This window comes from Anoplophora glabripennis, unplaced genomic scaffold (assembly GCF_000390285.2).
Source record: "Anoplophora glabripennis isolate ALB-LARVAE unplaced genomic scaffold, Agla_2.0 scaffold685, whole genome shotgun sequence".
Taxonomy (NCBI): domain Eukaryota; kingdom Metazoa; phylum Arthropoda; class Insecta; order Coleoptera; family Cerambycidae; genus Anoplophora; species Anoplophora glabripennis.
Genome location: NW_019416785.1, coordinates 82,247 through 96,787, shown reverse-complemented (window position 1 = coordinate 96,787; position 14,541 = coordinate 82,247). Strand labels below are relative to the sequence as shown.

The 14,541-nt window shown below is 33.9% G+C and overlaps 1 protein-coding gene across 1 annotated transcript in view; it reads right to left on the bottom strand.

The window, feature by feature from the left end:
- The window catches only part of LOC108912393 (muscle segmentation homeobox), a 93,571-nt gene extending 79,968 nt beyond the window's left edge, over positions 1-13,603 (bottom strand). The window contains exon 1 of the mRNA XM_018717598.2: positions 12,931-13,603. Within this exon, the coding sequence (XP_018573114.1) occupies positions 12,931-13,498 (568 nt within the window). The 5' untranslated portion in view covers positions 13,499-13,603. The remainder of the gene's footprint in view (positions 1-12,930) is intronic.
- Positions 13,604-14,541: the final 938 nt, after the last annotated feature.

Sequence of the window (14,541 nt, the reverse complement as noted above, 5' to 3'; positions counted from 1 at the left end):
TTGAAAATCTAATACTATGAGATTTTTGAAAAATTATTACATAAAAGTGTTTGGTTTTGACGAGTTCAAAAATGAATAATTAAAATTTTTGCATCTTTCGAAATCCTTTCGCAAACTTGATTGTGTACCTATTTTTCTTTATGGTACCTATATTTTTGCATAAAATGAAAACTTAAAAACGACGAAATATAGATAAGTTTATTATTTCACGCATCTTTCTAATATAATTCAAAATTCGCATGTTTTGCAAAAAATGTATTAAAAACTTATTTACAGTAAAGCGTACGCAACATATTTCTTATCTTTCCTATCCAGGACGCTAAATAATCAAAATTCCTACAAGATCAAACTCTTATCCAGCCGTCATTTTGCTCGTCAAACACCAATTACGCAACTGGCATCCCAACAACCGGGTAATACGGTCCTGTCTCGCTGAAATTCCTCCTGGATTTTTCAATAAATAAATAACACTTAATAACCCAGCGACGACGCTATCGACTCGGTATATAAACCGCTGGGAAATATACTGCCACCCCGGCTAATTGCAAATAATGTCCGATTATCTGGACGTCTATCTATTTTACGGCACGTTCCACGCTAGACAGCCACAATACAGTCGGCGGTGCAATTTAAAATTTCATTTGTTTAATGACGCTGCCTTTTCGTGCGCGGGCAGACCGCGTCGTCGCCAATTACTACGACTGGAAGCGTCTACCGTCGCTGCGCGATCTACGCCGTCCAAAGGGCGCTTCTCTAGAATATCGGGCAACTAAAGAGTGCTCTTTGAGCCAAGTCGAAATGTGAAAACAGTAAAGTGCCATGAAATCGCATTACTGTTCCCTTTTAGGTGTTCTTTGCCCAGATGACAGGTTAATTTAATAATTGAATAATTGCCATTTAATGTACACTGACATTAATTTTTATACCTAATATTACTTGTAAAATATTAGTATCTTTATGAATTTTAATTCATTATCAAAACGCTCATCTTTTGAAACAAACCGATGTAGCTCTATCGCAGAAACATTTAATTACACGTTTCTTTATATCAGTATGATGATTCGAATTAAAATTTAGATATATGCTATAATAGTGTGAGTTGAGTTCCTATAAATAGTTGTTTCTAAAGAATTGCCATTGCTTGATCAAAATATCTAGAAAGGGTATGTATTGTTGTTTCCCATTCCCATAGTATTTAGGTGTTCCTTGTTATTCTCTGTGCCTGAGAATTTTATTGAAACAGTTTTTAAGATTATTAAAAGTAAAACAAATTCTGTAAAGATTATTACGCCCGCAATAAAAATTACGTATATTTCTATATAAACCGAAAAATTAAAGAGAATAGATAACTTTAATATTGGAACAGTTTTTCAGAGAAGCAATACTTTACGGACTTTTTTCAAAGACGCTCGCAAATAATGATTTTCAAAATTCATTATGTTGGAGAGATCTCTCGACCTGTAAAAATTAGAATAGACGAGCAGAAAAAATGCATGGTAAAACAAAGATTTGAGAAATAAAAAACTTGCGATCACGCTTGGAAAAACATTCATATAATTAAGGAGTTCGGCCAAAATTTTGGAGAAGAAAAATAATACCTTTAAAAAAACATTAAAATTAAACAAACCCCGATTATTTTGTTGAACGGTGAAAGATGTGTTTCAAATTATTCTATAACCTTGAACCCTTGCTTGTTTCAAATTTTAAAAGATGGAGTAATTAGTAATAGAATAAAATCATATGATATCTCTAACTATGCAAAACAAACAAAATTCAGAAAACGAAAACAGTTTTTCAAAACGTTAACAGCTTTTTAAAGAACGATGTATAGTGAATTTCAGAAGAAACAATCTACTGCAACCATCTACATCAGCAACTAAGTCACCAGAATGTCAGTTCCACTCTGAAACCTCTGTTCCAGATGGAAGTGACGCAGATAATGACAAAGGCATAGATGAGAATATATATAGAAGATTTATATATTTAAAGTTCCTCTTTGAACATTTTGTATTTTATATAAAATATATTTCTACTTTTAAATGTTATATGTAAAATTTAAAAATTATTTAAACCTTACAAGTAGATAGTAAAAGTAGTTAGTAGTGGCTTTTATATTCCTGGAGAATCGAATCGTATCTACTTCTTCTTACCATTTGCGTCGCCACTAAATGTCGACTGAAAAAGTTTTAGCATCTAAATAATTCTTTAGTTAACTCTGTTTCCTTATATTTCTTTAAATTTTATTGTCAATAAAGATCAAAAAGGTCATACATTGAATTATTTTTCATGGACAATGTAATTGTAAATTCAAGTACCTATATCATTAGTTCTGCCTCAATGCCTGTAAAATATTATCAAAGCTGTATCGAGACGTGTGTATAAGAATTTCATCCAAGTGAGAATATTCTTTATTCATTTTATTAAAGTTATATAGAGGGTGTTCGCTAAGTATCTACTAATCTCTCGAAAGTGTACAGGGAAGGTCAAAATAACATTAGGGCTTCCTATGATTTGTTCCCTAATATTTCTTCTAAGGGCGGCATTGAAATCACCTTGTATATTTTGATAAAGTATACTGATAATAAGGTTTCATGATTTGTGTTAAAGTTTTTTATTATTTTAAAATATCTAAAAACGGCCAAGCCTCTACACATTTATAATATTAATTTTAAATACTCTGAAGATTTTTCTTTAAAAAAGGGTAGGTATTTTTCATTTACCTACTACGATGAAACATGGTTTTTGAGATAAATCGGCTTTTGAAGCGGACAACAACTAGAGTTTCTTTTTTTTACAAATTGTTTCCATTTGTTTAACTTATTTTTACGAAGTCCAAAGACCAGTGAAGTAACTTAAAAGAAAACATATTAAAGATTAAAATTAAATATTTACATAAATATAAAGAATGTAATTACAGTTCCATGGTATTCTTAGCTAAAGTTTTTTTCTAATATCTATTTACAGGTATTAAACAAATGAGTTCTTTTGGATGATTTCGCAGAAAAAAAAGTCTAATGGATTTAGATCGGACGACGTAGGTGTCCATGAAAGAGGTCCACCTCAACTTACTTTTCGAGTATTGACGCATAAGGGACTTAAAATGAAGTAATATGTATACACTAATCGGGAAAACATTGATTATGTTTATTTTATCTTTATCTTGTTTCCCGTTTCTAAAGGTTTTTGAATCTGATAACGATAAATAAAGTAAATTCATGAAACAATTTGTAGGAAATTAAACTCTAGTTGTTGCTGCCCTCAAACTAGTTGTTTTTTACTATTGATTCAATTTCGAAAATCAATCATTTTATCGAAATGGAAAATGTAAGAGTATTTAAAAATAATATTTTCAGTTAAGTATATCATTTGTCAAAATGATAAAAAATATGTATTGGGACTAGTCCTTTTCTTGATATATTGTGATAGTAGACTATCAGGTGTTTTTAAAAGCAAATCATAGACACTTATGGAATACCAGTGCCAAAATTGTATCAAAATATACAAGTAGTTTTAAAGTTAGAAACCAAAACGTAAATCTCTAGCCATCTTTTGTGGTCCGATATCTCTGTTAAGATGACCATTACAAAATAGAAACATAGGGGGTAGTAGTATTAGCTTGATCTCTATATGTTCTCGAGAGATTAATAGGTACTTACCGAACATACTGTATACATTACTGATAGTGCGCTATAATAAGCACCGCAACAATAATGTTGTAACAATAGCAAAATAGATACCAATACAAAATTAAATTGTTATAGATCATTTGAAGTGGTTTAACCATTTTAATTCAGGTAAACTAAATACCTATACAGTAAAAAAATCGGTGTGAGTGAAAGCAATATAGGTACGGACTGAACCCATTGAGTGAAATGACTGAGTACATTTTAGTGTTCTTTCACTCAAATATAAATACCCGTTAAATAAGTTCTCCAGATAAACTCGTATTTGATTCACTTTTACCTAAATGTAAATGTCGTCATTATTGAGTAACCCCACCACATTGTATGGTTGTCGTGCGTTGCCTTTGTCTATTCTCATCGTTTTCATTAGGTCACCTCGTCACGTGGTGTATGGCGTATAGTGCTAGACAAGCGTCCATTAGCCGTTATTTTGGTGAAAAACTATATTTGATTACAGTAATTAGAAGCAATAGTATATTGAGTCTCAATTAATATTTGGTTAAATAAACGGATAGTTAGATTGTTACTTATACTTACTTAGGTATCTTTAACGTAAAATATAGGTTATGGCAATCTATTCGTCCGATCAGTTCACCACTTCTTTTAATCGAGACCTAAAATACTGTCTTTAAAACATATCTGTAACTTAACAACAAATTATGCAAAATTATGTTGACCACAACACAAATTAAATTACTATTCAAAAGAAATTGTTCTTTGTTTAACACTTTTTTTAGACATGGTGGTATTTCTATAAAGTTTTGAATCTCGAAATTATTTTACCACATAAGATGAATTTATACTAATCTCTAATTTATACCTAAGCTTAGGCATCTGCTTTTATCATCCAACTCGGTAAACGGGTGTTATAATGATAGAAAATATCGTCGATCACCGCTAATTAGTTAAAAGTGATTTAATCTTCGAGAAACACCAGTAATTACTAGGTGTACCCATATAAATGTAAATTATTGTTGTGCAACATAAAAAGTGGTAGCTAGCAGCAGCCATTATGCGTGAAATATTTGACAGCCGCTAATATAAACAAAGTTAAATTAACCATGGCAACAATAAATATAGAAATAATGTAAGATTGTATAAATTTCGAAATTATAATTTAATTGGAAGATTATTTATTTGCCTTTCATTGACGTTTCATGTAATTACATATCTAGGAATCATAACTTTGATGAAAAAAAAGGAGATAGTCACATGAGTTATCCTGTTCTTAATTGCAAGAAATTGATTTAAAAATCAAAATTACAGAAGGGACAAGCCTAATGGGAAAACTAATTGTCAATTTAAATGTTAAAGTGGAAGAATAATTAAATGTTAAAGCAATAGAACCGTTAAGTAAAAAGTTCCATTCTTGTGTTGCAATATTTGTTAAGTAGCACAATGATAAAAACCCCTACTTCCAATCATCTGTCAAAATGACACTTATCTGTTTCTCAGTGCTAGACAAATATAATGATAGGAAAATTAACTCTAGCTTTCCCAATATGGAAACATTCTGAAGAAAAACAAATATTGCCCAGTACATTCCAAGTAAATAGAAAAAGAAATTAATCCTTGTAAATCTCTACATTCCAAAGTTATCATAAATTTCGGGTAAGTGTTAAGAGATGGCTTTAAAATCCTTTTCATCTTTCAGTAAATATAGAGACGAATTCAAGTAGGTACATTATTGTCTACATTGAAACTTTGCCAAGAAATTTAAATTGTCTATCTAATATGCAATTCATGCATTATCCTCGAGTGCTTTGGTCCAATAAAAATCAGACGGCGACGGTTTTATGAGTCTACAGAAACACCGGCCATTATTTATAGATAAATCTATTAGTTTGAATGAAATGGAATTTTCGTATAAATTAGATCATCTGTAAAATTACTTTTTATTAGAAATTTTAATTGTTGTTGTAGAGGTCAGAATTGAACCTTGTTGCACTCCGCATCAATAAAATCAATAGTGGAAAGATATATACATATATTGTTCTACTCATTTCATTTGCTGCCAACAATCAGTTGCCTTCACAGCTAAACTTTTGGCATTTCGTCGAATTACTGGTAAGTGGTAACAGAAACAAAACTTCGAGGTTATTAATATTTTTATTTCAAAACGCGTAATGCCGTTTACTAAACAACAAGATGCCTTTACTGTAGTGGCTCATTTTCAAAGCGGAACTTGAAATGAAGACGGGTCAAGGACTTTACAATCCTGCATTGAATAATTTATGTCAGAATTTCCAGATACAAACATTGACTATGACAGTTTCTTAAACCGGAAATGTGCTATTGTCAAAAGATTTGAAACCAAACACTGATTTGTAGAGGAAAATCTACGGGCAGAACAACTGTACTTACAGAATATGTCATCGATAATATACAGCAACGAATAAAGTACGTACCAAAGTTGTCTGCTTAGACAGGTAATTTTTTTATTAAGTTCGTGTAAATATTCTCAAATTTAGTTTCTATTTCTAAAAACAACTGCGTTGGTATCTTTTGTACAGGAATTATTTCCCATAGACCATGGAAGACGATTACAGTACCTACTGTGAGTGGTATATGGAAAACATTAATAATAATTTGTTGGACTTAGCCAAAATTATAGGACCTGGACAGCGTTTGGGTAGCGCTGTCATGAAGACATTCATGGCAACAATTCAATTTTTAGAATAATTTTATAATAATCGACTGATTAATCAGGGGTTGTGATCAGCGAGGTCACCGCCGGATCTAACTGCTTTAAATTATTTTTTGGTTGGCTATCTGAAAAATATTATTTTTAAAGCAGCAACGCACAACATTGAATAATAAGCGGCAATTATTCGAGAAATTAACAGTATAACAAAACAGCAACTGCAAAATGTGTACGAAAATATTCGCGAATATGACATATAATATTTTTATCCCAAATATGGCAATAGCTTACTAATTTATGAATTTGTATTTATTTTATATTGCAGCGGAGAGCCATCGTTTGTTAATTAATGTAACTTTTTCCTAGTGCTTTTTTATTTACAATAAAAAGTAAACTGTCTGTGTTTGTTTTACTCTGTATTTAAATGCAAATAATAACAAACTGTTTATAGGTTCACATCATGTTATTTTTGCTTTCGTAGTAAAAATTTGCTTTCGTTCGTATCTTCGCTGACTAACGTAAAATTTAAGTTTCAGATTTTTTTAAATCTTTAATATATAAAGAAAAAAATATATCTTTAATGTATAAAGTAAATTAAAGTCGATTTTCTGAACAACCTTAGGGTCCCCCATCCACGGTTAAGAGGTTATCCATTATTTACCGGACACCCTGTATAGAATACCTATTAAGTTTAAAGTGGATAGTTCATGTCAATCAATTTTAAAAACTATAGTCTGTTTGGAAGCGAAAGAGAGTAATAAAACCCCGAGATAAGAACCGGCCATGGGCGTGCTAATATTTCGTTTCAGGTAATTATCGAGTAACACTAATGCTAACAGGTAATGGGTGTACATTAGTATATTTTACTGGATACATCATAGGGCAGGAGCCAGTCAGTGTATTGTGACAGATCAATCCAGTCTTAGAGCTGAATATACGAAGACGTGCTAGTGCAGTAGAGTAAAATTCGACTTGTGTTTAGTGATTAAAGTACACTCACTTTATTTTAAAAAAGAAATACCAACGCTAAACAAAATTTTAAGTGAACTTTCAGAGGACAACGATTTGCCAAAAATCAGTAGAAGCAAATTATGGGCCGTCTTACGAGAGTTGAATTTTTGCTGGGAAAAGCAGAACAGGAAGTCAGTTCTTATCGATAAAGATGAAATTATTTGTTGGCGAAGATCCTACTTAAGATCAATTAGAAAATTCCGTGACGAAGGGAGGAATATTTATTATCTAGACGAAACTTGGGTCAACGAGGTTTATACTGTAACAAAAGTATGGCAAGATAAAAATGTAAAAAGTTTTCGACAAGCATTTTTGGATGGACTTTCAACAGGATTCAAGGCACCTTCAGGTAAAGGGCGAATATTAATAGTGACACATATAGGTAGTGCCAGTGGTTTTGTAGATGGCGGTTTACTTTTATTTGAATCTAAAAATACAGGTGACTATCACGAAGACATGAACGCAGATGTTTTCGAAGAGTATTTTACACAGATGGATCTTATTCCTCCGGGGTCTGTAATTGTCATGGATAATGCCAGTTACCATTCACGGCAGACCGAGCGGACGCCTACGACTGCTTGGAGGAAAGTCGATATAATTCAATGGTTATCCGGAAAAAACATTTCTTTTGAAACAAATATGGTGAAAAAGGAACTTTTGACACTTGTCAATCTTAATAAAGATCAGAGGAAATATGTTATCGATGAAATGGCAACAAATCGCCAAATAACGGTACTACGGTTACCACCTTATCACTGTGAACTTAACCCAATCGAATTAGTCTGGGCGCAGGTAATTGGAGATGTAGCGCGAAATAATACGACGTTTAAATTAATTTTGTGAAAATTTTGTTAAAAAGTTCCTTGGAACGAGTAACTGCAGATAACTGGCAAAGATGTATACATCATGTACAAAAAGAAGAGGAGAAAATGTGGGAACTCGATAATTTAATTGACGTTACTGTGGAACCTATCGTTATCAATCTAGGAGACGAAGATAATTCATCAAAATATTAAGAGGATGAATTTTAATATATTATACATTTATACAACACTACATTTACTCACCATAATTTGAATTTTCAAAATACATATATTTTTGTGTGGAATAAAGGTCTATTCATTAAATTTAAATAAATATTTTGATAATAATATTGAATAATTTTATTTGAATTACTAAAAACCCTCTTAACCCGGTTATGATGCTTAAAGTAGCCTCATGTTTTGAAATGCTGTTTGTTTACTTATAAGAGAAATGGACTGAGAAATTGAAGCGGCATAGACAAAAACGGATTGTCGGGGATTAAATTTTAGCTACCTGCTGCAATTTAGTACAGTCCGATCGCACAAAGTTTTGTTAAAAGTACACCGAAAATGCATAATATAAAAATATTGAATATAAGCACCAGTACTACATTTATTTACGATTTGCATACATAATGAGCTTTTATTACTTTCTTTCATTTCTAAACTTATATGTTATTTAATTACGTGTAACCCATTCAACCACTCCACTGAGGTTTAGGTATTTTTATTTGATATTACCAACCGTGAATTGTTGGTTGCCTATGCTTGACGGTCACGTGACTTGCAAACATTTATGAAGGCTCCGTATTATATATACTGGTATTTCATTTTGCATATAATGGGTAGAAAAACTGGCATTTCCAAATCAAGATGGAAGACTTTTAGTCAATCGAAATTTCTGGAATGAATGTCAAAATGGCAGTCTTCACATTCGTAGCACTCATGTCCTGACAAAATATACCGCGAGCGGCAAAAGTATGGAATATTTTTATTTAAAAATCGGATGTTCGTTATTTGAAAAATCGCTCGGACCTGTCGAATTATATTTTTAGTTGCGCATCTTCTGAAGCAATTTTCATTTATACAGGGTGGCCCAAAAAAGTTATGAAATCAAGGCCAACTTTTTTAAAAGGAAACCCCACTTTTTTGTTTTTTTATTCAATTCTGCATGGAATTCTGATCATTTTTTGTTTAACATAACCTATACCTATCTTTAACTGTTTTCGAGATAATGGCGTCTGAATATAGAATATGGAAAATTTTCAAAAATTACCCTGAGATTTACCCTGCTGGTTTTAAAATGAAACCACGTTTACTTTTCCATCTTAGATTTGTGTGGTTCACAGAAAGTTGCTTCAAATCAGAAAAATCCATAAGAAATAAGTAGTTCGGTGATTTATTTTGATCATTAGGACGCAATGACTTGAATGTAAAAAATATAAGTGAGCTTTATAGGTATAATTTAATTAAAAACGCATAATTTTATTGTATACAATATGATTTTGTTAAATGTCACTATTTAAATTACGAGCCAGGTTATTTTGCAAATTTTAAGCACCGTTTCATGTTTTTTTGTAGAGAACAAAAAACTTAAAACACACGCATTGTAGTCGTCGTCAAGCTACTAAATATTAAATAGGTAACGTCAAAGTCAGTTGAAAATGTGCCTTGTTCACTATTACTATTTTTTATTATTTAGGACAGTGACAGTACTTAACTAGATGGCGCATCTAACAGAAACGCAGCGGATAGAAATTCTAATTTATTTGGGACACGGTGACAAAACCAGAACACAACAAGAAATGTGTGATATTTCAATAACAAGTATCCAAATCATCCAATCAATCAAGCCACTGTAAGCAAAATTGCCAAGAAATTTCGAGATTTTGGTCACATAAAAGATATCCCCATAACAGCTCGTATGAAAATAGACGAGGACATTAAATGAAATATCTTATTGCAGTTGCAGGAAATCCTCATAGCACGAGCAGACATATTGTTGAGGGAAATGCAATTTTCCTAAGATCAGTTTTGCGTATTTGAAGAAAGAGAAATATCACCCGTACAAAATTCATTTAGTACAAGAACTCAACGAAGATGATCCTGATCGCCGCATCCAATTTTGTGAAACCATTACAACATTATCCGACCGCAACCCACAGTTTCATCGGCAAATCCTTTTCTCAGACGAGGCAACTTTCTGTTTGAATGGTATTGTTAACCACGAAAACTGCAGGTATTGGAGTCAAACAATCCTCATTGGATGACTGAGGCACATAGTCAGTACCCACAGAAATTGAATGTGTGGACAGACATAATTAATGATCAGGTTCTTGGCCCTTTTTTCTTCGAAGAAAACCTCACGGGAGAAAGATATTTGGCCTTCCTTCAGTTTGATCTAATTCCCGCCCTCATTCAAATTTTTCCAAACGCAAATGAACCTGACATGCCAAGCGATACCTTGTATTTTCAACAGGATGGCGCGCCACCTCATTTTGCTCGGCAAGTCCGAGGTTATTTAGACGAATTTTTTCCTGGGCGTAGGACTGGAAGACGGGGACCAATAGAGTGACCTCCGAGATCACCCGATCTCACTCCTTTGGATTACTTCTTATGGGGTTATTTAAAATCCAAAGTTTATGTAAATCCACCGCAAAACATCGAGGACTTAAAAACCCGAATCAGGCAGGAAATTAGGAATATTGACAGAAATGTACTAAATAATGTTCAAGACGAGTTTGTACATAGGCTTGGGTATTGTCAAGGAATCAATGGATGGCAATTTGAACATTTAATTTAACTCTGTTTGTTTGTATTGGTTTATAATTCTGAATTTTTTGCAAATTTTTCTTAAAGTAGCTTGAATGATTGTATGATTTGGATATTTGTTATTGAATATTTCACGTTATTCTTGCTGTGTTCTGGCTTTGTCAGTTTGTACCAAACAAATTAAAATTAAGAATTAAATTCATTGATTCATTGGCTGTAATTAAATATTTGAAACACACAAAATGTATTTAGCAGAAAGTACACCAGTTTCCACTGACTTTGACGTTACAATCCTTGCGTATCGAGAGTATTTTTTGAAAATTTTCCATATTCTATATTCAGACGCCATTATCTCGAAAACGGTTAAAGATAGGTATAGGTTATGTTACATAAAAAGTGATCAGAATTCCATGGAGAATTGAATAAAAATACAAAAAACTGGGGTTCCCATTTAAAAAAGTTGGCCTTGATTTCATAACTTTTTTTGGGCCACCCTGTATAAATGAAAATTGCTTCAGAAAATGCGCAACTAAAAATATAATTCGACGGGTTCAAGCGATTTTTCAAATAACGAACATCTGATTTTTAAATAAATATATTCCATACTTTTACCGCTCACGGTATATTTGTCTCTTTGTGCAATTATATAGAATGTTTAATTAATACTTTTCTTCGGCAGAAATTACTTCTTTGTATTAGTAGTAGAAAGACCTCATGAAACCCAAAATACCGAAAAGTTCTTATGCACATGTCAGCTTGTATGTACATGCCTATAAAACAAATACGTGTTTTTAATTAGTAATACCATTATCGGGTCTATTAAAGAAATATATAAATTACATATTATCTTATAATGTAGAAAGTTGGACCCAAGGCGTGTCTTTGTCTAACGAGTAAATTAAACGACCTTTTATATAGACTTACATAATTGCTTCATTAAGGCCCAACACCCAGCAATCAAACGATTTAACAGTTGCAAGTGAAGATATAAGAATTTCGCGGTGATTCGCGACGCCATAAACGAACACACTGTAAAGAAGTGGGCAAAATTTCTACAGCTGAGGCTGAAATTTATCGGTTATAATTTCAATTTGCGCTTTACGGCGCCGACACATATTTCGCGGCGCGATTGCTGTGAAGTTAACAGAAGTTTAACACTTTTTTACGCAATATCCTACGTGTAAGATGATAGGTTTGTCGAGAAGAGACATGGAGAGTTATCAATGGTTTTTAAGACGCAATTATTACAAAATATTTAACTTACTAACGCTAATTCCAACGTAATCTAATAGGTGCTAAATCAGGTATGTGTGGAGGCGACATCATGATTCACAGCATGATCGCTAAAGGACGTATGGAATTATTTGCTGATAATTTTCTTATTAGCTATGAACGCACTTCTTCCCTTCAGTAGAAATTTAGCAAATAATCAGTAACTGTATAGATTCTACTTGAATGTGTACCATATCTGGACAGAGTGTAGGACACATATTTCTTTAATATAATTTTAAAAAGTAATTGATATTAATGTTCAAATCAGTAGTGATCTGAATGAAGAAGAACGGTATGAAGGAATATGTTAAATTTCAATTTAACCATTTGATTTGGTGAAACTTATTGCACCTACTATAGATATTGTTACACCAGCATCTTCATTTCATTCAATATATTTAATACCAAATAATTTCATTCTAAAAAAGGTGTGTCGGTATTATGATGTAAATGAGCAATTTATTTTGCCAATTCCCGACTGTCTTAGTGGGAGTTGTTCCGTTTCTATAATTCGTTTTCCTGTAACCTATAATTAAAAACAGTTTTGTCTAACGTTTACCAAACGAAGTGGGTGTAACCCAATAAACTAAAGAAACAGCAACTTTGCTAAATCTAACGGCAATAAGAGAATGACCCTGCTTCCCTACCCTCGAACCTATTCAATAAATTAGACAGTTTGAGAAATTTAAGGAGGCAGCGGAATTAAAAGCTGTCCAAATGGACATCCTAACCCATAATTACCTACCTGAGTTCATGTTGGGCACTCCGAAAGGCGTGGCGCCCTGAAACATGGGTCCTGGACCACCAAAAGGGTTCACTAGTCCCTGATGGGACCAATTTGGATGCGCCGCTTGATATACAGCCGCTGCCAAAGCCGAGAAAGGTGTCGGTCTGATCGGACCTTGGTTCATGATCGACTCTTTGGGGAAATCTCGCTCCCGTTCCCTCTGGTGGAGGTACTCACTGTCTTTGGAAGGACCATCGTCGGATTTTTGGTCGGAATTCAAGTCCTCCACGTCCACTATCGAGTCCTCTTGATTAGAGTCGTACTCCTCGTCGGAGGAATGGTGAACGGGACTCGTGGAGGGTGCGGTGGAGGAATTGTGCGAAGTAGGAGACGCGGGTCTGGCCGGCCTGGTGTCGGCCAGGAGAGAAGCTACACTAAAACTAATGTGTCCGTTCTTGCTAGCCTGCTGGGCGTTGCTGCTAGCCTTGTCACTGATGTTTTGCATAGTTTCCCCGTTCTTAGCGTCCAAAGTCTCCAAGCTTTGCACAGTCATTATTTGAGCACTGTCTGACGGGTTCCTAAGCATATGTCAACGGTGTCAACTGGATCACTGGTAACCGCACAGTCACGGGTTCATTTTTACAACAGCCACGGTCACTGGTATGGCTTTTAGTACCATTGGTACCGACTACAACATAAAGGTGCCCAAGCTGAACTGACCGAGCGACTGACTGCAGTGGAGTTCGCGGCTGCTCGCGGTGGGCGTGGCTTGGAGGGGCGGAGCCTGAAGCTCCGCCCGGTGTTTAAGCACATTATTACACAAATCGGCCAATAAGCTCGAGTTGTCACTAACTGCTTCACAGTCTGCCAGCGCGGTGTTCCCGATGTCACTGCGCCTCCAGCATGATTGCGGGCAGTATTTGAATGGACGTGTGCCGCTACCTTTATTTCGTTTTCTGGATTTTTGTTATTATTATAACTGCAGCTTTGAGAGCTTACACTTGTTTATGGTCGTTTAAAACAGCCTCTCAAATTGTTATAACTTAATTACGAGGACGAAGGATGGTCTTCATTATTGGGATGGCTAATATTTTATGGGCGCTCTTATTCGCCGGAAAGGATTGTTTTTAATTCCTTTTTTTATTTTTTGCGTTTTCTTCGGGCGACGGCTGTTTTAATTGCTTTAATTGCCACTCTCCGAGTTTTTTACTGCATTGTTTTAAATCATCTCCTTATTAGCTACGAATTAGTTCTCGTCCCGGACGTATTTCGGCTAAAGGAATTTTATGGTAACTTTAATTGTTTTCCTAATTATTTGGCGTAGTTGAATTATTGACGTAAGGATGCCGGTCGGGCAGAGCATACCCGTGGCACATAGCAAGCGTTATTTATGAAGTGGCGCGCTAAATCAATTTATACCCCACCTAAAATATTATTAGGTGGCCTAGCATCAGTTTAGTTGTTAGGTTAGGCTACTACTAATAATAATCTAATCACTCATTACGAATAATGGGCATGCTATATCTGCGCTAAAATGGGGGAATATTTATTTTGCTTCCTGACCTAATCCAGGCCAAAAAAGAAAAAAAGTAACAACCGAAATCATTAACAATTAATAAGAAAAAAACC